This window comes from Onychostoma macrolepis, chromosome 22 (assembly GCF_012432095.1).
Source record: "Onychostoma macrolepis isolate SWU-2019 chromosome 22, ASM1243209v1, whole genome shotgun sequence".
Taxonomy (NCBI): Eukaryota; Metazoa; Chordata; class Actinopteri; order Cypriniformes; family Cyprinidae; genus Onychostoma; species Onychostoma macrolepis.
In genome coordinates this window covers 11,398,583-11,423,222 of record NC_081176.1, presented here as the reverse complement: position 1 = coordinate 11,423,222, position 24,640 = coordinate 11,398,583, and the positions used below count along the sequence as shown (strand labels likewise).

Genomic DNA, 24,640 nt, shown 5'->3' with positions numbered 1-24,640 from the left:
TACTTCAGATAAAACCAAAAAAGCCTTGGTTACAAAAGTTAAACCATGGTAACCACAAATTAACCATGGTTCTGCTACACTAACCATTGTTTATACAAAAGGTAATCAATCAATATTCACAAAAAAAAAAAAAAAAAAAGCATGCTTATTACACTTACTGTAAAACCATGGTTAATTTTTATAAGGGCAGGTAGTCGGCCATTTCAAACTGCTTAAGTTCACTATAGGCTATAAAAAATTTCCCAAATGCCCCCCGAAACACACTGAGCATCAGCCATTTACCCAAAGTGTCGTATTCTCCCATCTCAAGCCAACAGCCACGGAGGAGATGACTGAAACACACCACAAAATACAGTCAAGTGCCGCCATCTAGTGGTTAAAGGATGTAACATCTTTGCTCTAATATTGCTATTTCTCATACGCCCTCATTAGCTCTCAGTTACTGTCTGTGGTAATAGGCCTACTGCAGATTTTGAACCATGACAACATACCCACACTTGCCGTCTTGGCCACTTGAGAGCATGTGCACGCAGGTCTTAAAAATGGCAGCGCACAGTGCCCTTAATGCACACTGAATCCACAAACCTCTCCAGAGAGGTATTCAAGGCTAGGTGTATCCCAGCATGCATCATGTCATGGAAATAAATTAAGACTTTTTTTAGAAGATCTCACTAGAGGTTGTGGAAACCTTTGCAGTGTACATTAAATATTATTAATAATAATGTATTACTTATAATTTGGTAGCAAAACATGAAGTGTTGCACTTTTTTTGGTGCAAAGATGAGTATGTTTATTTTGTACAACATTTGCAACTACTTCATTAGAAGCACCACAATTACTAAATTGTGTCATCTATACTGAACAAACACTTGCATTTTTTACAACATTGTAAGAGTGTCCCATCAGGTAATGGAAAGTTCGACGCACACTTGTGGTCTTCACATCTACTTGAACACTTGGGCCAAAAACAGGAAATACGTTATGTAAGTAGACAAATGGCAAAGTGTAAGCACCGCAAGTGTGTGGGGGTATTTGGACAAGCCCGATGATATCAACATCAGTGAGTCACCAAAATAAATAAAAATCACAAGTTTTATTGTAGAATGTCACGCCAATATGTTTAAAATAGGCTACTAACAGGGAATGAATACACACTCTTAACACTAAAATCTCTCTGAATACACATTTACATGTGTGCAGAACATTAAGGGTCAATTTGCTGATACTGTCTACAGGATGTGGTGTACTGGAACTCAACAAAAAAAGTTCAGTCTGTATGAAATGAGAAGTGAAATAACAGCACGAACCCAGAATAAATATATAAACGGTTAAATTCAGTTCTCCAGTGTTTTCCATCCAACTTGTTTCGTGAGGCTTATAAATGAAGGAGAGATTTGTTAATGCTGCTAATGTTGTTCCTTTGGGCCTATACCCACAGTGAACAGAAGATGGCTGAAAATAAACCACAAGAACCAAGACGTTTGCAGACATTGCATTTAGATCAGAAAAACAGATATCATTTGATGAGTATACCTTTATCTTAATGATTTATCTAGATGATAGGAATTCTAAGTAAAAAAGTGAAAACTGAGAAGCAAAACAAAGAACCGAAAAAAGACCATACCACAAAAAATAGCCTATGCGAACTTTTTCTGAATGTCTGAGCTTGTAGATTTAGTATGGAAGAAAGTTTCCTGCTAACATAATTGAATTCCATTTAAAACTTAAAACAGTAAACAAACACACACACAAATCTCTTGCAAGAAGCATCTTTCCGCTATATGCTTTTGAGACTCTAGCAGCTCCGTTTCTGAGTCAAATGAAACCTTCTGCGGTCTGAGTTTACTTCAGGCCAGTTTAATGGCAGAATAACCCAAATGAATGTGGTTTATGTTGGGTGGACAAATGTCTCTAGCTGCTAACAGTGTTGACTTATTGCATGCGTGCAGTTGATTGACAGGTAAATGGGCAAAGCCATTTTTCCTTTGAAATAATGATTGAAAATAGATTGAAACAAACTGCAACATTCTAGACAGAAAAAAAATAACAGCACCACATATGAGTAAGAGGGGGGAAAAAAAGATAGGCTAGTAGTCTAAAAAAGTAGGTAAAAGTAGTAAGACTTTTAAGTAAAGACAATATATTGAGAGACACAGAATGATTTAGTATAGTAATAATGAAAAAAAAATAGCATTATGGGATGTGAAACTGAGCTACAGTGCGAAACTGGCTGAGCTGTTGTTAAACAAAGCGCGTTCTCGTATAAAATTGCGTGCACGTTCACGGAGGCGCGCTGTCTGCAGGACTTTATTTACAGATGGTATTTACGATAGTGAAACAGAATTAATGACACATTCTTGTCGAAAACAGATGCAGGCTGTCTTGTCCTGTTTGTGTTTTTCTCATCTGGTTGGTAAGTTTAGTGTTTTTATGACGTCACTGAAATCAAAGCGTAATAACGATGAAGTCAAATGATTTACAATATTGCGAACGCTTCAGTAGTGTTCAATACTGCATTAGGTGTCATAAACTAAAATAGTAGTATAAATTAGCGTTAATGTGAAGAAGATGAAAAAAACTATTTCGCAATGAACTAGCATAGGCTTATTCATTAATATTAACCTATATGCTATATTGTTAGTTCATGATACCTGAACAAACTGAACGTTATTGATAAGTGTTACAACATTATTTAAACATGTTCTCCAGGTTTGTTTGTTGTGGAGGCAAATGTAGTGAAGTCAGTATCAGTGATGGAGGGAGATTCTGTCACTTTAAAGACCGATGTTGATAAACAGGGATATGACAAGATAGAGTGGAGGTTTGGAGAGGAGCGGATCGCCAGAATCAAGGGAGTGAATGGTACACATTATGATGAGGTTTGGAGATTCAGAGGCCGACTGCAGCTGGACCACACCGGCTCTCTCACCATCAGAAACACCACAACTGAAGACACTGGAGTTTATCATCTAAGTATGAAGGTTGGAAATGCAGAGATACCCAAGAGCTACAGAGTTACTGTGTACGGTGAGTAGGTTATTATGTAACCTATTACATGGAGAATAGGCTACATCATTGTCAAAATGATGTTTCAGGATGCACCTTTATAAAGCATGTTGTGTTTTCCAGCTCCTCTGCCCATTCCAGTAATCTTCATTGACACTTTACAACCTTCTTCATCATCTGAAAGATCATCGAGGATCTTCCTGTGTTCGGTGGTGAATGTGAGTCATGTGACTCTCTCCTGGTACACAGGAAACAGTTTATTGTCCAGCATCAATGAGTCTGATTTCAGAATCAGTCTCTCTCTTCCTCTGGAGGTGGAATATCAGGATAAAAACACCTACAGCTGTGTGATCAACAATCCCATCAGCAAACAAACTCAACTTCTCACCAACACTGAACTCTACTGGTTAAGTTCAGGTATGTGATTTTAGAGTTTTTTTGAGGAGTTTATAGATATTTTTACTGACCTGGGCTGCGTTTCCCAAAAGCATCGTAAGTTGATCGTAGCTCAATTGGTTTCAATGGGTCTACGATGTGCTTACATTTACGATCCTTTTAGGAAACACAGCCCTGATCTGATCTGGATTTCTTTTCTTTCCTCAGACTCTGTCCACTATTGTGGCACTGCTGAAGCTGTGACCCGATTGGTCGTCTCTGCTTTGATGGGCGTGGCTGCCGTGGCTGCCATTGTTGTTCTGGTTTATGACATCAAATCCAGAACAGGAGAGAAGAGAACAGACATCAGCTTAAGACAACGATCAATCAGATAATAAAAATGTTAAACTGTCTTTTTGGTTTTTTTCTTTTGAGTACTTTTATGTTTAGATGAAATTGTGTTGTGGCAGAATTCTTCATCTGTATTCCTAATGATAATGATGCAAATTTGATGTCCATAAAGCTAAGAACATGAAATGTTGCAGTTTACGTCCTGTCTAATTTCTATACTTTTTTTGTTACCAACATAAGACTGAGTTATAAAAGATAGGTCTGCATTTAGGTTGCAGTTAGGAAAAGTAGGTAAAGTATGTAATCAGCCACTGCTAATAATAAGCCAACATCCTTTCTCCATGTGTTCATAAGTTCAATGACTCCCAATCAGAAGTGTAAACAGTGTAAAAATGTGTAAACACTTTGTGTTTAAATGTAGCTCTGATAGCTGCTAATAAATCAGGTTGACTGGTGAAAATAACAATTAATATAAAAAGCTCAAATATACAGAAAAACTTTCAGTCAGTCAGAAGTCCATTTGAAGATTCATTGTCAGAAGATTTGGGTCATCAGGCCCTCCTGGTTTACTAGGGTCAAGATTTATAGCATTTGGGTATTTACTTTAGTTAACTATATAAAATAGACATGTTCACATTAGAAATAGTAACTTTATAAAGGATGATATTCATTAAAAATTCCTGACTTGTTCATGTTCTGCTGAAAAAAAAAGGATTCTCTACCACAAAAATACAAAATTCCAAAAGTCAATTAGAATATTAAAGCAATTTTATTGTGCATTTTTATTACATGCTTATTCATATAAACTGGTTGCAACAACTATTACACTAAATGAACAAAGAATCCTACCTGTAGTCCACATTAGTCCACTACAGGGCAGACATCAAGATGATAAAGTTGTAGTAGCATATAGCAGTGTGTTTTCAAACATAGTTTCAAGGGTCTGAGAGTGGTTCATATTGATTTTCATATTATTGTGAATGCTCCAAACAAACTTTTAAATAATCAGATCAACTTTACTGCAAATAAACTGAGACAATTTTGACAGGTAGCCTCAATGTGCGTTCACTTGCATTTCATTTATAACATGCATGTCTGAATGTTTCACCTGAATTTCACATTTTGAAATACCACTTATTTTTGGCCTTTACAGGGTAATGTATAAATGCAAGGATACGAGGACAAGATGAGTCACTTTTTTTATTGGAGATTACAGAATGAAGGTCTAATTAAAATCTACTGTAAACATCAAAGATTATTTTTCATCCGGTTCACTTCTAAGCTCACATTTAAAATTCACATTCAGGTCCAATATTCTCAAATTTGTGTTAATATTTCAACTGATAACATAATTTGTAATGAAAAAAGTATTAAATTACAAAAACATTAAATAAAAAAAAAAATTACTAGTAGACTCTCACTGTAAGAAATATACAGTATAAATATATACTGTTTGGTTTAATGAATGGGAAAAAAAATAATCACAATGTTCAAAATAACAATGAATGCAAACAAAAATAATTATTTATTTTATTTATTTATTTTTTTTTTTAATGGAGTAAAACATCAGCAAATGTGTAAGGAAAATATATCTTACAGAGAACATCACATTACATTGGACCAGACAAAGATGTTTCAAAACTGTTTCATTTATATTCAGATTAAGAATAAATGGATCATGTGCAATCAGCTGTAAAGATGTGAATTAAACTAAACAATATTTATTTTATTCCAAGATTTATTATTATTATTTTTTTTTTCCCAGTTACAGCTCATCAGTGCACAGAGTTGATTCCAAACAGTTGATATTATTAAAGTGGTTATATACTTGTAAATATTAGGCTTCTCCTTATGTTTGTGTTCCATTACCTTGACCTGCGGGGTCATCTGTAAGAAACCAGAAAGAATCACATATTGTAAAGCTACACAAAAACAAAGATGGAAGTCACCAAATCTTGAGAAAATTAAGTTAAATGGGAAAACAGAACTGAACTGTTCACTAGTCATCAGATATTACTGAAAACATCACAAAAGCAGGATGTTCAGCTTGAAAGAATCTGAATATTGCAGCTTTGTAGTCTTTTGTCCTATACTATATTTTTTGTGGTCTAGAGCACAGTATCTAACTTTTTTTCTTACAGTGTTTCTTCCTTTTATTGTAGCAGCAAAGAACAATCAGAATCAGCACAACAGCAACAGCAACAGCAACACATACTCCTGCTATAACACCTGGAGACAGTCCTGAATCTGTAACGACAACTGAAGACAATCATTAATGTGTGTGTGATCTTTCTGATCCATAACTTACAAATCCATGTTATAAGCAGAGTTTTGACAAATAATATTCATATCCTCTACAGAAGCCTCTTTTGCAAAGAATTTATTTGGGAATGTTTGATAAGTCATTGTTTCAGTTATGTCAGATCTTGCTTCTTCGATTAAATGCTCACATATGTAAATAAAATATTCATAATGAAGAAACTTAATCTACTCACTCTTGACCGTAACACTGATGGTCCTCTGTAAAGTGTATGTGCTGCTGCTCATGTTTAGATGATAATCTCCAGAGTCTGTGGTTCTAGAGTCGCGGATGATGAGAGATCCAGTTTGATGCTCTCGCTGTAGTCTGCCCTCAAATTTCCCTTCAGCACTGAATAATGAAAATTGATTGGTAGTTCTGTTTATTCTAGCTATGAGATGGTTTTCAAATGTCCACAATATCAGATCATATCCCTTTATTTCGATAAGACCAGTGTGAAGAGAGACAGGTTCTCCCTCCTTCACTGATACTGTCTTCATTTCATCTGTCACAGCAACAAACACATAGAGAGAACAAGCAAGTTACCCAGAGATTAAGATTTTCAAAGAATAATAACACAGTTAAGTTTAGTTTAAAAGAACACGAGTCAAGACTTTGGTCTTGTTTTTAGTCTGGTGACAGGACAATCAGGTTATAAGTTTTGTTTCTGTTGTAACCAAAATATAAATGTAATTTATAAAAGGGGTGAACCGAGGAATTTTGGTCACAATACCATAAAAAAAATAACTGAATAGAATGAGTGATAGAGGTGACATTTATGCTCAACTTTGAGTTTGTTTATCTTAAACTGAGACATTTGCAGTGAGCAGAAAATTATGTGAGGTGCTTTTCAGTCGGAAGGCTGTATCTTAGAATGGCTACATATCTCAGCTGCCACATCATCAAGCATAGCTGAAAGCTCGATTTTGAGGATCCTTGGAAATCAGCCTTCATTTGGCATATTTGGAATCAGGTGCATCAAGTATCCTTTAGTTTAGGATTTTCAGTGTCCATTTCGACTCCATCGAACACAATTTATTAATTGCATTTAAAATAATAGATTATCTTGAACTTTCTACAACATAACCTATTCACTGAAATGTCCCTTACGAAAAATAACCATGGTTTTACTACAAAACACAAACAAACAAACAAACAAACAAACAAACAAACAACAAAACATGTTTACTATAGTTAAACCATGCAAATTAACCATAGTTTTGCTACACTAAACACAGTTTAACCATGGTAACTGTAATAAAACTGTGGTTATACAAATGGTAGGTAATCAATAGGCCAAAATAAATAAATAAATAAATAAATAAATAAAAGGCATGGTTACTACACATTTACTATAATAAAATCATGGTTATTTTTTTTCCCTAAGGAGTATTTCTTGTTGCTATACATAAACGTCTCAAACGGTTGTTTATCTGTCAAATACATTTCGTCTGCGATAAAGAAAGCAATCACCACAACTTCACTGAAGCAGACTCGACTCGCACGTGTTTTTTATGGGACGTGAACTTATTCTTCCTCCAGGGGGCGCTTTACGGCTCAGAAAAACGAATTATATTAGCCACATTCAAGAAAGAGCCCCAACCTAATATTGTCTCAGTCACTGAAGACATTTGTATATTTTAAAGAATTTTTATGTAGCCTATTCCAGGATTGGCACCTGATAAACAAATGAAAAGCCACCTCAGCAAATTATTAAATAGGCTACATTGTCCTGTATCTTAAACATTAAATTTCTGTTTAATTTAGTGTAAATGTAAAATTTAATTAGATTATCTAAAGTTTTCACTAGAACGACAACTAGCTATATTTGATCAAAATTGGGTAATTACAGAAATGTATAGCCTATAATTTTTAGAAAGTTTGAGCTAGGCTACTCACCAAAGGTAATAACGAATTTCCTGTGTAAAATTACAGTGCTGCTGTTGATCTCCACTTCATAATCTCCAGACTGATCTTTTCGGATGTTTCTGATGGTGAGTTCTCCAGTTTGATCAATCAGCTGAATGTTACTCCATCTCGAGTCAGTGGCGCCGTTTAATCCATTAACTTGATTGAGACCATCACCGGTTCGGAAGTTTGTTTGTTTACATTTACTGAATACTTTTACCCTTAAAGACTTTATTAATGTTCACTAACTATATGTCATTCGAAAGCTGAAAGGGTCTAGCTTCGATATTTACGATCGAAATGTCACAGCGATTACATAATTTTAATGTCTATCAAGAGTTCGTATCAATACATGCAACACTGAAACCGGCAGTTCGTAACTGTTTTTGTCCAGTGAAGATTACAGACAAGTGAAATCATACAGACATTGGCGTATTTTTCATGACAACAACCCAGATCACAAAACAGTTCCAAATTTTTGTCCAAATAGTTGTTATTTAAGACAAATATCGATGAATTCTGTTTTGTATCGTAATAATTATTCTGAGTAAATTATAATTCTTGTAATTAGTGCAATAAATTATGGACTTTAAGAGATATTTCAGTAGTAAAACGCTATATTATGATGTTTGTTAAAGTCTTACGAACAAAATAACCCCACCCTCAGCGTTCTCTGTCCAGTGCTGATTGGTCGGTGCTCCAAAAAGTTGTAACAGCGCCACAGGCCGTTGTAACGTCCAAAGATGCACAACCTATAATAATTCACTACACACAGGCATCCAGAGTAGGCTAAAGCTAGTAAAGTTTTGATGAATGAAAAATGTGGCCAACAAATAGATGATTATGGATTGTATGATACTACTTACCATTTTCTGTAGGCTACCACTATTAAAGAGATCTTTTAAATGCAATAATTATTTGTATTCATTATAATAGGCCAAAGTATTGTGAAAAGCTTGTAATAGGCCCTACTCAATTTTGTCAGGCGATACTGAATCCGGAATGACCCAGAATCTAATAGTATTTGGGCTACTCACCATTAATGTTAATACGTAATTTCCTATATAAAATCATGCTGCTGGTGTTGATTTCCACTTTATAATCTCCGTACTGATCGCTTTGGATGTTACTGAAGGTGAGTTCTCCGGTTTGATCGTTCAGATGAATGTTACTCCATCTCCCGTCAGCAGGGCCGTTTAATCCATTAACTTGCTCGAGACCATGGCCGGTTTCGAAGTTTGTTTGTTTACATTTACCGCATGATTTTACCATCAAAGTCTTAATTAAGTTTAACGAACACTACGTCATTCGAAAGTTCAAAGGCTCGGGCTTCGATATTTAGGAGCGTAATGTTATAGCGATCACATCATTTTAATTCGTAATAGGAAATCGCATTAATACACACAGCATAGTAACAGGGAGTTCTGAACTGTTTTTGACCAGTAAAGATGACAGGTAAATGCAATCTTAAAAAACATCGGCGAATTTTTCATGACAAAAACCAGATACAAATATCAGTTAGATGTTTTAGTCCAAACTTATGTAATTTAAGAGAAATTGCTAGTAATTTTGTTTTGTTTATACTTTGTTTCTTCGGAATAAATTGTAATTGTTATTAATTTTCTAATAAATTATGCACTCCGAGTGGTGTTTTAGTTGTAAAACATTATATTTTCATATTTGCTAGAGTCCTACGTACAAAATAACACCACACCCAGCGTTCTCCGTGGAACGCTGATTGGTCAGTGATTGAAAACATTCTAACAGCGCCACCGGCTGTTGTGACATACTTAATAAACACAAACTACAATCTTCAGTGCACTCAGGCAGTCAGGGGAACGCTGGTAAAGTTGTGATGGACGAAAATGTAGCCAACAAATATATTATGACAGAGATTATGTGGATTTGTATCTGCAGTCAGTCTCGTGTGAAAGTTTTCAAATTTGTATATAGGAATTGTAACATTATTCTTACTGAAGGCGTGTTGCATTGTTTATACAAATAACTCTAACAAAACGGAATTCTCAAAATAAGTAGGCTACTGTTATCATCCATGTTTCCTGAACATTTCCTCTGTCTGGCTTTAACTGTCGTGTCCCCGTGGTCTTTATAAGCAGATTGTCCTACCCCAAATTCACTCTCCACTGGTTGAGCCAGTGTTGCCATATCAGACTGCGCTGGATACGCAAACAAATAGGTGTTTTAATAGCATCAAACAGTGTTCAACCCTTCAGGGAATCAACATAAAATGGTTTATTTATTGCTGATTCTGCATATAAAATTGGTACATGGTAATTAAATTAAAATATTAATATTTTAACACCCAAAACACACATCTCCTTAACAAATATCACTTCAAACTGTTAAAATAACAACATGTGAAAAAGCTTGCAAAACCTATTTTACTTCCATAAATGTAACATCTCCAAGTGAAACAGAATTTTTCATGGGGGGAAAAGGGCAGGTATTAATTTTAAAATCAGAATTGATTGGATGTGAAAAAGTGAGTATTCCATGCCAGAATATAGCCAGACCTGATTCATTTCACAAAATGAAAAATGTTATTTTAAAAGTAGCTGAGAAAGCTACATGTGGTAGTGAAAAGTGTGCTGTACCAACACTATGCTACATGCCTTATACAGTATGATATAAGCCAACAGAATTATTTTTTCTGCCACATCCTTTATGGTTTAGCACATATAGAAGGCCTATATCCTCTGCTGAACTATAAGTTTGACGTACAGGCAAAGACATAAATCAAAACAAGACTGTTTTAGTGTTCATTAATTGCAGCTTAATTTTTTTTAAATAGTGTTATATTGTGTTTCCCTCATGCTAATTACTAGTGGCCATTTTGGAGTCTCCAGGTGTCCTTTTAAAATGTACTTAAACTAAGAAAAGGATTACAGGAATCTCATTTTTAGTGGCTCTATTTTCGTATTTTAATGATAACTTGGTCAGACTTGTGGCTTTTACTTCATTGCTTTTTGAGTTGTTCTGGCACAGTCCCATATATTTACTTCTAAATCTACTTTGCATAAATAAAATGATAATAACTTTTCCAAAATATTTAAGGTTCTCTTACTCTTTTTCTATACTAATATAGATTATTCGGATACATAAACATTAAACACACAACTATTATCTTTCTAAAGAGCCCTCAGTTATGTCTGTAGTCCAGAGGGTTCATGAACTGTGACTGTTTTAGTTTGTGTATGTAAGGTTTGGGTTTGAGCTCATCTAGTGGGGGCGACAGTTAACAGGTTAAATCAGCAATGATGGTGCCTTGATCTCCAAACCACTGTATCACATCATCTCTTTGTACTTCAATAACATCAGTGTGTAGAGTAACAGTATCTCCCTCCAGCACTGATACTGACTCCACAACATCTGTTTCAACAGCAAACACATGAAGAGAACAAAATAGAAACTGTTGAAAACAGAGATTAAGCTTATCATTCTGTAATTCATTTTCACACAATACACATTAAAATGTATATGTAAAGTGAAATCCAAATGGCTGAGACCCTGAAAATGTGACTCCAATTATAATTTAAATGTGTAATACTCTAAACACAAAGGATTAATATTTTAAAAGATTCAAACAAAGAAACAATAAGGTGTAACATGAAGAAAATGTAAGACATTATCATGTGACTCTTTGTATGGCTTTTGTTGGAGGTCAAGATGATATTTTAAGACTTAAAATGATGCTGTATCTACATGAAGTCTATGTCTCCTCTGTAAAAAAAAAAAATTAAATAAATAAAGAAATGCGAAAAAAAAAAAAAAAAATACAGATTCAAATCTGGGTTATCTAAGGAGCTCAGAATCAGTGATCTGCATTTCAGCCAATGAAGAAATAGTAACGCAAAACAACATAGGACTTCGTTTGCTACAACAGGGTTTATTTTTTTTGTTTGAAGAATCCAGAATATAAAAGAACAAATGGCAGGGGCATACAAATAAACTTATTTTACTGAAATCAACATTTTTGTTACCAAAAAATTAAATTACACTATAATGTTAATAAAATGTCTAACCCTTGTCCTGTGTTGAAAACCCTATAGTCTTGGCGTTCATGGTCAAAAACAGCCAGCCCTTTTAAAAAAGTTTGTAATTACCAAATATTGGATTTCTTTTTCTAAAGTGATAATATAGCATAACAAGAACTTTATAAGTTATTTTTTGTAGGCCAGTCATTTTTGACCGGGAACACCACAAGTGTAACAAAGTGGAAACTAGTTGTTATTCCCTGTGTGAGCAAAGACATTATTTTTTAGCCTAATGCAATGACATTAACCTGAATTTTCTGGAAAAAGCAAATCCTATCCAAGCCAAAATGACCCAAATACCACCAGAAGGTTAATAAAAAAAAATCCAATTCAATTCAATTCAATTATTGATCTTCCTTATAGTAATCATTATATTTTCCCACAATAGTGTGCATTTTGCCAGTGCCAATGTTTCAAACAAACAAAAAAAGCTTACTGGATAGAAGCTCTACATCACATAACACTAAGTCTAAAATCTTTTAATTGTATTTGTTTGTGATATTTCTAGAATGACAGCAACACTTTGCACACAATTTTGCACACCAGTTTACAAAGGAATTTCATATATGGCACACTGGTTTGTTAGACTATAAGAAATCTGTAAAGATTATATTTTGAATTGATTCCCTCAGAATATTCTGTTTCACTACATCACATTATGAAATACAGATAGTGAATGCCAATTCACTTTGACTTTAAGAGCCCTCCAGGTTGTCAATGGAAAATTGTATATAATATAATGAAATAGGCTACTATTTGATCTCTGAATGATGTTTGAAAAATAATAATAATAATAATAATGGTGTAGTTGCTGCATCTAGCAGTAGGGGGTAACTGACCCATGCTAAAGTGCAAAACCTTGAGCCCATGTAACTACTCATTGTAAGTATTTAATATAGCATGGTTACCATGTTTAGGGCATCTAATAAATAACATTTTGATGGGAAAAGAGTCATCTTAACTCTTCATTGTTACAGGTCCTCTGAAAATATCAATTTTTTGTACAGAATTTGAACAAATTCTGCTCTGAACATCTTGAGAGTGTTTATTAACATACTGTAATTTTTATCTTTTAACCTATATATATATATATATATATATATATATATAACAGCTAAATGATTATTGTGTATTATTGAGATTATTCCAAAGCATCTTTACTGACAGTTAAATCACATAATGATCACACTGATTTACTCACCGCGGACAATGGCACTGAATATCTTGGATTTATTCCCTTTGCTGTTCCTGATGTGTAGTTCATAAACTCTAGAATCTGTGGTTTTAAGGTTCATGATTGTCAGAGATCCAGTCTGACCATCCAGCTTCAGTCTGCCTCTGAATCGTTCTTCCTCATTCCCAGGTACTTGGTTTGTATTAATTTCTTTATCAATCTCTGCTATGAATTTATTTTCACCTTGAATCTTCCATACCAGTTCTAGTGCTCCATGTGTTTCAGTATCATCAGTGTGTAGAGTGACAGAATCTCCCACCATCACTGACACTGACACTGACTTCAGTACATCAGCAGCAAACACACCTGCACAACAAACAGAAACCATTTCTAAACAGAGATTATGCTATTAATGCGGCCAGTAATTTTCATATACAGTACAGAGCATAAATGAGTACACTCCCCCTGAACGTAAAGATATTTTCTGAAAGATCACTATTGCAATTCATCGAAAGTTGAAGTTGAAGATTTTGTAGTACGTGTAAAATACAAAATCGCTCAAAATGACCAGACTTTCACATATACGGGCTACACCCAACCCAACAGTCAGACTGGCTTGTGTATTTGCTCTATTCCTTTCAAATTGCTGTTTTGATAAAAATAAAAAAATAAAAATGTTTCCTGTTACTTTAATGAATAAAAATATCTCAAATTAAATAGGGCTGGGGTTGTGGTTAACATAATTATTCTGAAGAAGTAAAATGTAGTAATTCAAACCCACCCCACCTACTGTTACAAGATCAGGTTGTGACAACAGCACTCCTCTACAGCGATAATTACGAGTTTGATGGCGGTTTACTGCAAATACGTGTTTTATATCCACCTGAATAAAAAACAATAGCGAGAATGATTTTTTTTTGTGTGCGTGTGTTTGTGTGTGTTGAGATGCGCACAATATTAATACAGGCCGTCAGCGACCTCTAGTGTGTAGCTACTACAAAAAACACACGCGGAACCAGAGTACCCCACAAATACCCTACGTTGTTGTCATCAGTCATAATTCACTGCGATTTATTACAACATCTATTTATAGAGAATAAAAGTCTGTATGTTAAGAAAGACTGGAGGTAAGTAGATAAGATAACAGCAAATGAACATTTTCTGTTTCCGGTTTATATTGAAACCGAAAGTATTAATAAAATCATTTAAAAAAGTAAATCTGACTCACCATCCGCGAACAATAAAAGCCAAAAAAGGAAGGCATTGTTCCTCATACTGATGTCAAGTCTGACCGCATCCAAAGTGAATGACAGCAGTGATTCAGGACGGTTATGATGGGCTTGTGTCAAACTGCCAGAGTCACGTGACTTCTGCGAAAGAGGAGGTGTTGCGTCATACTCGGTGTCCCTAGTGAACCTAGGCTAGGTCAAAAGATCAAGCATCTTCACACAGAGAGACAGGTGTACCTGGCTAATGACTGTAGACCTGCCAGAGCAAAACAATCAAGACAAGTTCACACATGCAAACTAGCTCGGTTTATCTGTAAATATTAAGTTCTTTATGTAGAAATCAGTTTAAAACCCATCTACTGCTGGTCTTGATACGTTGCCCAATGAGCATTCATCATTTTATCTATCTGTATGTATCTGTGTGTGTATGCAGTTTCATAATTAAATTCTGTATAACACCCAGCACTGCATATTGCGTAAAACAATTTGCTATTCGCTGATGATAGATATTTCTGACACTAGGGCACAGACTAAAACTTGCTTTACATTCTCATTTTATGCAGTGCAATATATCTGAAGACCGCCTGTTTATACTGTGTAAACTTGAGTCAAGTCAGTTTTTCAATGTACTTAATTTAGCTTCATTTGTGAGTATTGGAAATGAGGGAGATGTTCTGTTTATGTTGTTCAGACAGGGTCTGTAAAGCCAGTGAACAGAAGATGCTGAAAATAAACCACATGAACTGAGAACAAAGGTCTTATCCTTATAGATGACTCGCATCCAATGAGCACAGAATCTTTCTGTTAAAACAAGTGATCCACATTTTCTCACTGAAATTCAAAGTGAATGAAATGAAAAGCAAAATAAAGAGACAAAAAACCCTGACAACATAAAAACACACCCCATCATATGTGTTTTATTTTATTTATTTATTTTTTCAGATTTGTAAGATTATAGGTTTAGAGTGTATGAATCTGACAGAATGTTACAGATTAACTGTGAAATAAAAGTTTTCCCCCTTCTACTGAAGGCATTTGAAACTAGCAGCTCTGTTTCTGAGTCAAAGTGAAATCTGCTGTGGTCTGAGGTTAATTTGATCAGTTTATTGACAAGCTCTTGAGTGGACAAACATCTTGCTCCTAAAAAATATTTTTACTATTGCTTGTGTGGCTAATTGACAGGTAAATGGGCAAAGATATATTTTCCTTTAAGCCAGATTTCCACAAAACAGCTTCACTCTTGACGCTTCACAAACAGTCCATCATCAACAGCAATATTTGGTTTCTGTCAAGCAGGATTCTTACCCGGTGTGCATCTGTGATAACCAACTCTTTTGTTTCCTTACACGGTAGAACATACAGCTCACTATCCACACTGTTCACTCTGACACCATAAAATAGTCTCAGTTTTATCAAGTTTGACTTTATTGTGTATTTGTACCTAGATCTATATGTAGCCTATGAGCACCACATGAACATACATTTTCATATGAATGGTACAGAAATTATACTTTGCACCTATCACCCCATGCAAATAATCCCCATGCAAATAACTTTAAGATTACACTACGAAGAGAAAACATTTTCAAGCAACCAAACCCTGCTGGTTTAAAGGAAAAGATTTTTAACATATGTTGATTTATTTTATATTTAACAAGAAAAAGTCATGAATAGTTCTGTAACTTGAATATTTCAGACTATGGTGTTTACAATTTTACCATTTGTTCTTGTTGTCAAGCATTATGCAAAAATACATGAACAGTGATATGTCAGGAATATATACATAAAAACAAATTAAACACTGATTAGTATATCAAGCAAAGTTTATATTGTCACAGTGAACTGTTGTTTCTTCTCATTTTCCTGTTGAAAACCTGTTAAAAAAACACAGAAAGAATCACAGTAAAAAAACACTAAACAATAAGAAAATAGTAATGAAAGAATAATAGTTTTAATAATAATGATGATATTAGCTATAAGTTCCCCTGTACTTATGTTCTCCTGCACTATACACATACAATAGGAAAATCAATCTCCTGTTGTCCTTTCAACAGTAATTATACTTAAATTACAAACAGAAATGTAGAAACAAACAACAACTTTACTTTTTAACTTCCTTCAAAGACTAAATCATTTTTAGCTCTTGCTGTATGATTTGCATGAAATACTTACACCTTTGCTACACCTTGGTTGCTTATACTTCTTGTAGCAAAAAACACAGTTACAGCCCAAACCACCAGACCAACACCAGCACCACATATCCCTGATGCAGCACCTGACTGAGCTGTAATGATAAAGAGAGACAGTCATTAGTGTGAATGTGTGTCTGATCTATAACAAACACTACAAACATCAGCACTATATAACCTGACTCACAAAGCACAAATCTAAATGAGACTTTCCTTTTGAAAGACTTGAAGTACTCACCACTGACAGTAACACTGAAGCTCTTCTGTATGGTATACGTGCCTTTGATGATCTTTATCTGATAAAGTCCGGAGACTTCAGTGTTGGTGTTGCTGATGGTGAGATCTCCAGTTTGAATATAGAGATGCAGTCTGTCTCTAAATCTCACATCATGTTCATTATATATTATTCTTCGATTCTCTCTGTCAGTTTTTACTACGGAAGTGTGTTGAGCTCCAAATGTCCACTTGATCACATCATCTCCTGTTATATCAGTAATGCGAGTCTGTAGAGTGACAGGATCTCCATCCCTCACTGAAATTTTCTTCACCCCATCAAAACTAAACACACCTGGAAAACAACCAAGAAAAGTGTTTTACAATGTTAGATTAAATTTCAATTTAGTTTCATTTTTGCTAGATTAAATAGTCAATTTATTTTTTTATTTTTTTACTGTAAACAGATACAACAAATCTAACAAAAAAAATAAAAAAAGTTAATGGCAGAGAAAAATAGAAAAACAGTATTTATGCATATATGATTCAAACTGATGAAAGTTACTGCCGGGGTAACTACTGTGTGTGTATATATATATTTAACTGTATATACACATACAGTTTTTGGTGGCATTTAATTACAGATATATTTGATCAGTTCAATCTATAAAAGCAGCAGTATTTCAAATGCATCAACTTTATTGTACAGTATGATTTGTAATGTATTCTTCCTCTAGAGGGCGCTTCAGGCTCAGAAAGACGAAATCTCGTTTTAAAAAAATAATATTTCAAATAAATTAATAAAAAAAAACACACACACATTCAAATAGAGCAGGGATTCACAACCTTTTTTCCTGTTGGCCTTCGACATTTTTTATTTTTATTTTTTTCTTGAAGTAGGCCTACCCGTGAAATGTAAAGTTAATAGCCTATTTCAGTCATTAAACAGCACATTGTTCATTGTTCTCTGATCTTGGTTGATGGCCATGCAGTCAAATAAATAAAATATTCCACCTTCTTTGTACCTACGTGTTTTATTTGGATTGTTTTATTGTAAAACTGTTTATATTTTTGTTAGTGTAGTGTTTAATATATTTGTAAGTGTAAACATTGTAATGATTGGCACCAGAGAAGAAAACTGAAACTGCCCCAACAGACTAAAAAACAAAATTAAATAAAATGTCTTGTCCTGTCTATATTAGCCTAAATGTTGTTTAGCCTAGGCCTACTACATTTACATGTTTACAGAATAACATGACTCTAGAATCTTTTAACATTTATAGAAAGTTTAATCTACTCACCACTGATATTAATACGTAATTTCCTGTGCAAGATCATATTGATGGTGTTGACTTCCACCTTATAATCTCCAGACTGATCTCTTCGGATGTTTCTGATGGTGAGATCTCCGGTTTGATCGTTCAGATGAACGTTACTCCATCTCGAGTCAGCAGCGCTATTTAATCCATTAACCTGCTCGAGACCATCGCTGGTTCCTAAATTTGTTTGTTTACATTTACTGCATGCTTTTACCATTAGAACCGTAATTAACGTTGACAAGCAACATGACATTAGAAAGTCTGAAGTCTCAACCTTCAGTATTTGCAGCCACAATGTCACAGCCACAACCTCATTTTAATTCGTGTCAAGAGATCGCAACAATACAGGTAACATAGAATCTGATAGTTCTCAAGTATTTTTGTCGAGTGAAGATGACAGAGAAAATAAATCATGCAAATTTATGCGTAGATTTAACGGCAATAATCTAGTAGGCCTATAAAATCAGTTCAGACTCTTTAGTACAAAAAGTGTTCATTTAAGAGCATTTATCGATTAATTCTGCCTCATTTGTATAACATATTCAGAAAGAATTATAATTCCTGTCATTTTTACACAAAAGTATGCACTCTAGGAGAGGTGTTATCACGTTTGCTAGGGTCTCACGTACAGATTAACCACGCCCTCCGCGTTCTTTCTGCAGCGCTGATTGGTCAGTCATTCAGAACATGCTCAGAGTCCGTCACTCTGGATGCTCAAACAAACAGATCAGTTGTACCTCATATTTAGTTGAGCCTCTTCAAATTTGCATTATATTTTGTTCACACTTGTGCCCTTAAATGTGACTAATTTTTAAATTGCTCTTGCACAGTTACATATATTAATTCCTGAATATCTTTCATTTAAAATGTATGGATGATTATGTTCTAGAATGTTTAGTCTCCTCTTACTCTTTTTCTGTATTAATATAATGAATTCTGACCACTGCACAACAAACAGACAACTATCATCTTTGTAAAGAGACTCCAGTTATGACTGTAATCCAAACGGTTGAAAAACTGTCTCCATTTTAGTTGGTGTATGTCATGTTTGTGTTTGAGCTCAACTAGTGGGGGCGACTGTTAACAGGTTAAGCGATCAATGCGGATGACTTGATCTCCAAACTTCCACAGTATCTGATCATCTCTCTGTATTTTAGTAACACCAGTGTGTAGAGTGACAGAATCTCCCTTCGTCACTGACACTGACTCCACAACATCTGTCTCAACAACAAACACATGTGGAGAACAAACAGACGCAGTTTAAAACCACTTATAATGCTGGAAGTAATTTTCACATAATAACACTTGAAATATACATGTGCAGAGGACTCTGGGAATGATGGTACAACTACAGTTTTTTTTTTATTGCTTGAAAAATACAAAATACCAGAAAGGGTTAAAACACACTTACTGAAACATGTTTTTAAAAAAGCTTTTAATTTCTTAAAGTTAGAATGTCCCTCACAGTAACCTAGTCTCATGTGGTTAAAAAAGGTGACATACATACATTAAAAAAAAAGAGAAATTAATTCAGTACAAAATGTATTTTTAACACAAACATCTAGGCTATGTTTCTATATAGACATTCTATGTTTGTTTTTTTTTCTCTCTTTTTAAAGTTGACCAAAATAACAAACCTCACTGGATAATGTGAAGAATTTTTAAAGAAATTACTTACATTTTGCTCTGAATTCGCATTAGCACACTACACTCGTTTTAGCCAGTTGCTGCTGTTGTTTTTATCTCTTCAATAAATAAATAATTAAAAATAATCATTCCACAGCATCTAAACTGTCCACAGGTGATTGACATGAGTTACTCACCATGGACAGTAACTTGGAATGTCTTCAATTTTGCATCTGTGCTCTTGATGTCTACACTATAATGTCCAATGTGTTCAGTTCTGATGTTTGTGATGGTCAGAGATCCAGTCTGTGTGTCCAGCTTCAGTATGTCTCTGAATATCGCACTGGAACCATCATATGTAGAGGGATTTGCATCTGCTTCATTCATTCTAGCAATGATTTCATCACCAAACTTCCATATTATCTTAGTATCTTTCAGTACTTCAGTAACATCAGTATGTAGAGTGACAGAATCTCCCACCATCACTGATACTGACACTTCATCTGCATCAACACCAAACACACCTGAAGAACAAACAGAAACAGTTTATATTTAATATTGTAAACATACACAATATTGCAATATTTGTGCTTTAAATACAGTATATCAATGACAGCAAATTTTCAGGCAATATATTGTTTGTCTACAGCACTATTCCTGTATTGGTACTGGGAAATGACAAAGTTACACTATATGTGACAATATAGTTTCATGAGTGTGAGCAGTTCTCTAAAGTGACCCATTTCATTCACAATGATGTTTCAGATGGGATATTATGAGCTCATTTAAGGTCAGTCCCTGAACTTACTATATTCTCGCAGAAAGCTACATGCTCTTGTGCAATGCTAAATTACATTTTGTGTCTCAGTTAATCAAAAGCAACACTAACCACCATAACAAAGACGGCAAAAGAGATCTGTCTATTTGTTTATGAAAGAGACAAGTAGAGAATCCAGAATTTAGTCTGCATTGCTTCTGGGCTCTGCATTATTTAGACTTAAAAATATATTTGTTTGTTTGTTTGTTTTTTAATACTCTTTCCAAATATCTATTTACCATAAAACTCTCAAAAAAGTCACTTTCCCGAGCTTGATCTCAATCCCTTAATACAATTTTTTTTTTTTTGCCAACAGTAGTTTGAGAACATACTAGAAAAAAATCCAATCTTATTCTTAAGGTTAAATGTTAAAAAATGTTTCCAGTTAAATCTATTCTTATTTTTATTCTGAGGTATAAATAAAGTACAATTTCACAACTGGCTCATATCTGGATTTATGTTTCTCATATCTGGATTTATTTATGATTTATTGAAGGAATATTAAATGTCAGAGCACAGCTCAGCACACAAGCATGGATGTTTGACATGGACACGCAAAGCCTGAACAAGTGGCACAATGATGCATACATTTTATTAGCCGTTTTAATGTAAAATAATTCATATTTAACTTATTATATATATATATATATATATATATATAAACATTGGGGATTTGGGGTGGCATAACTATTCTGATCAAGTAAAACTTGCAAAAACAAGTAAAGCCCACCCCAAGCTGCCTAATGTTACAAGCACAGGTTGCAACAATAGCCATAATGCAAGCTTGATGGTAGGTTATGGCAAATAAGCCTAGGCCTACTTTTATTAGATGTATAGCCGCACCCTGAATGAGAGCGACAGACGAATCGGACTAAAGTCCAAGAGACTGACGGATTGAGAGTAACTTATTTCTGTTTTTCTGTTTTGTTTTGTTTAAACAGTAGGCTACATGCGTTCGTGTTGCAGCCAGTTTTCATGTAAAATAGTAACGCTCATAATATTAAAGGCCATCTGAGCCCTCTAGTGTTCACTACTAAACACACACGTGCACAAACAACTTACTCCAAAAATACCCTTACAGTGTTAGTGTTTGATTAGTCAGAACGTATATTTATGAAAAAGTGATACATCTGAGTTTTTTTCTTCTTAATTGTAGATATAAAAAATAAGATAACAATCTGTTTCCGATTTATATTTAAAACGAACATGTTAAATTAACATAAAAAATAAGTGTTACTCACCGTTCACGAGTAATAAAACCCAAAAAAGGAAGGTATAATTCCTCATACTGATGTCGCTTCTGACCGCGTCTAAACCTGTACAGCTTTGATTCAGGGCACTGATGATGGACTCGTAGCACCTTCCAAGTCACGTGGTTTCTTTAGAAAGCGGGCGTGTTGTGTCATAAGCCTACTATTTCGAAATGTTCCAAAAAGAACCTTGACTAGATCGAAATTATGAAATGCGTGTTTATTCGAGATTTGTGATCTTCTGCATATTATTAGTCGGTAGATGGTAATTGTGGAAAGTTTTGTTGAAATTTCACTAATACGAAAACATTTACAAAAATAAGACAATAATGAACATATAAAATAAAGATAAACAATTTACATCCACATTTATTAACTGAGTAGTAGGCTATATGCTTTTATTTCTTCTATTATCGGTTTGATATAGAAAGTTCCATATAGATTCAATTACCAACCCATTCCCACAGAAGAGGTATATATTAGTAAAACAAATATGATTGTAAAAAAATCCTTGCAATAAAAGTGTCACAATAATCCAGTACAGACATTCAGCATAATGCTAAAATAAAATAATAATAATAACAGGCTACATTAAAATATATTATTTGTAACCGAAGAAAAAGGTTTTAAAAATATAGTAAAAATAATAAAAAAGTAAATATCACGTGTGATTACTGTGAAAACAAAACCAGACCAAACTGCAACTTTTGAGAGATGTCTTATTTAGGTGTTAAAATAACATAAACTGCATTAAATAAGATGTTTAAAAATGTCAGTACCAAAATATATCCAGGCCAATGGACATATGGCCCTGTATGATTGTTTAAAGGTGCAATAGAATGCATTGATACAATATTAAATTGTTCTCTATCTACATATACCCTGATAGCACACGTACATCTCGGAAACGTCTATTTGACGTCTGCGCTCGTCTTTTTTAGAGTGTTTGCTCATCTGCAATACGTCTATAGGACGTTTCCTTTTAGATGTCAAATAGACGTCTATTAGATGTCTTTAAGATGTTTATGATTTAGAAAGTATGTAAAACTGACATCTGAAAGACATCTGAAAGACATCTGAAAGACGTCTGTCAGACGTTTGTAGACAACAGATGCTTTCCAGATCAAGAGATCTTTAACAGACATCTTGCAGACGTACATGTGCTATCTGGCTATGTGGCTTAGATAAGGGCAACAAATCTCCAGAAATGGTTTTACATTTCCATTTAAAATCCTAGGATTTGTTCCTGGAATGAAATGGTCTGTTATTACATTATTTGGAAGGGTAATGAATAATGATGTTGAGCTCTGCTCTGATTGGCTGTTTCACAGTGCGGCTCATTTCAGTAGCTCACACAGCAGGAAGGAAACACAGGGAAAATATATATATTTCAATACTTTCTCATGCAGTTATATGTTGGGTAATTATACTGTAAATAAAATGTGGGCATCAGGGAGTCGCTATTAATATGCAGGGCATTGAAACTGCTTTGGACTGCACGATTGCTTTTTAGTTTCACTTTCACTTTCGAGATTCGCGATCGCACATACTCTGTTTATTCTATGGAGCGGGAGTACTTACCATACATTTTACAAGATCAGATGCTTGTCAGTGGTGCTGAGGATCTGCAAATTCGCCATCATCCTCAGTCATCTCTCCTTACTCTGTTTATGTGGTAAGTGAAATCTTATGTACTGTAATGTAACAGGCTACCGCTAGCAAGGAGCTAACCATGTCCCTTTAGTGGCTCGCATTATTTTATTAGAACGCGTTATTTGCTTTCCGTGCCTTTCTGAATACAGACACCGACCCATCCCTGCACTTCACATCCCCTGCACAGCCTGGAACATAACATTTATTTCCATGGTCTCCCATTTTCGCTGTTGTCCTCGCTTGTTTCTTCACAATACCTGCAGAACTTCTGATGATTCGGCTGTGCAGGCTTGGCTGGCAGCCGGCATAGAACATGGGCCGGGTATATGCAAATGTTGGGGGCGTAACTATTAGTGATCCCGACTGTAACATCACAGTCGGTGTTATGTTCTGATTCGCCTATTTTTCAGTGGCCTTTTTTATTTACGAGATTTACATAAAAGGGAGGAAACAATGGTGTTTGAGGCTCGAGGCATGTCATTTCCATGTACATAACCCTTATTATTCAACTATGCCAAGGTTTTCCATTCTATGGCACCCGAGAAAAAATAAATAAATAAGCACATCAGTAAAATTTTTAATTAAACAACTTTAAGGGTCACTTTGCATCTGGTGAGAGAGAAACTGTCAACTCTGCAGGATATGACCTTGAATCTTAAACTGATCAAGTTCACTCACAGAATAGTGTGTGTATTATAAAAGCAAAGATAAGCTAAATGAAGAGAAGACAATCAAGAGAAAAAAAGTGTGAACTATGTGTTTGAGCTTGTACTGTGTATGAAGGATTTCTTAAATTAATCTCATCCCCTCAAAACAGCTTTACTTTGGAATAAAAATAGTTAATCCAGTTTGCACTGAATGCTTTTGAGACTCTAGCAGCTCAGTTTCTGAGTCAAAGCGAAACCTGCTGTGGTTTGAGTTTAATTCACGTCAGTTTAGTGGAAGACTGAATCAAATGAATGTGGCTTCTGTTGGGTGGACAGACGTGTTGCTCCTTTTGCATGTGTGCGGTTGATTTACGTGCAGTAACCAAGAGATTATGTTCCTTCAAGACAAAATTCCACTCTTCACAAAATAGACAGGCCACATTATAAAACAAAGTAGTGAATCCATAAACAGTCAGATTAGATTTTTATCAAACAAAATTAATGCACTTATTTTGTCCATGCAGATCTT

At 34.6% G+C, this 24,640-nt stretch overlaps 3 protein-coding genes and 1 long non-coding RNA gene across 20 annotated transcripts in view; 2 read left to right on the top strand and 2 right to left on the bottom strand.

Annotated features, from left to right (window-relative positions):
- LOC131530380 (prestalk protein-like) overlaps positions 1-24,640 on the top strand; it is a 159,734-nt gene that overhangs the window by 41,540 nt on the left and 93,554 nt on the right. The window lies entirely within an intron of this gene.
- LOC131530407 (hepatic and glial cell adhesion molecule-like) lies at positions 2,190-3,922 on the top strand. Its single transcript, XM_058760664.1, has 4 exons — positions 2,190-2,413; positions 2,710-3,027; positions 3,130-3,423; positions 3,610-3,922. Exons 1-4 carry the CDS (start codon positions 2,347-2,349, stop codon positions 3,774-3,776), a joined length of 846 nt encoding a protein of 281 aa, XP_058616647.1. The 5' UTR covers positions 2,190-2,346; the 3' UTR covers positions 3,777-3,922.
- Positions 4,519-8,751, bottom strand: LOC131530434 (uncharacterized). Its single transcript, XR_009268381.1, has 4 exons — positions 7,931-8,751; positions 6,228-6,536; positions 5,872-5,979; positions 4,519-5,619 (listed from the first exon to the last, which is right to left on the bottom strand). It is a non-coding gene; the product is annotated as an uncharacterized LOC131530434 (long non-coding RNA).
- LOC131530395 (uncharacterized) lies at positions 15,722-21,952 on the bottom strand. The gene is made up of 7 exons (XM_058760647.1): positions 21,803-21,952; positions 19,942-20,268; positions 19,211-19,335; positions 18,101-18,263; positions 16,825-17,154; positions 16,570-16,681; positions 15,722-16,271 (listed from the first exon to the last, which is right to left on the bottom strand). Exons 1-7 carry the CDS (start codon positions 21,846-21,848, stop codon positions 16,253-16,255), a joined length of 1,122 nt encoding a protein of 373 aa, XP_058616630.1. The 5' UTR covers positions 21,849-21,952; the 3' UTR covers positions 15,722-16,252.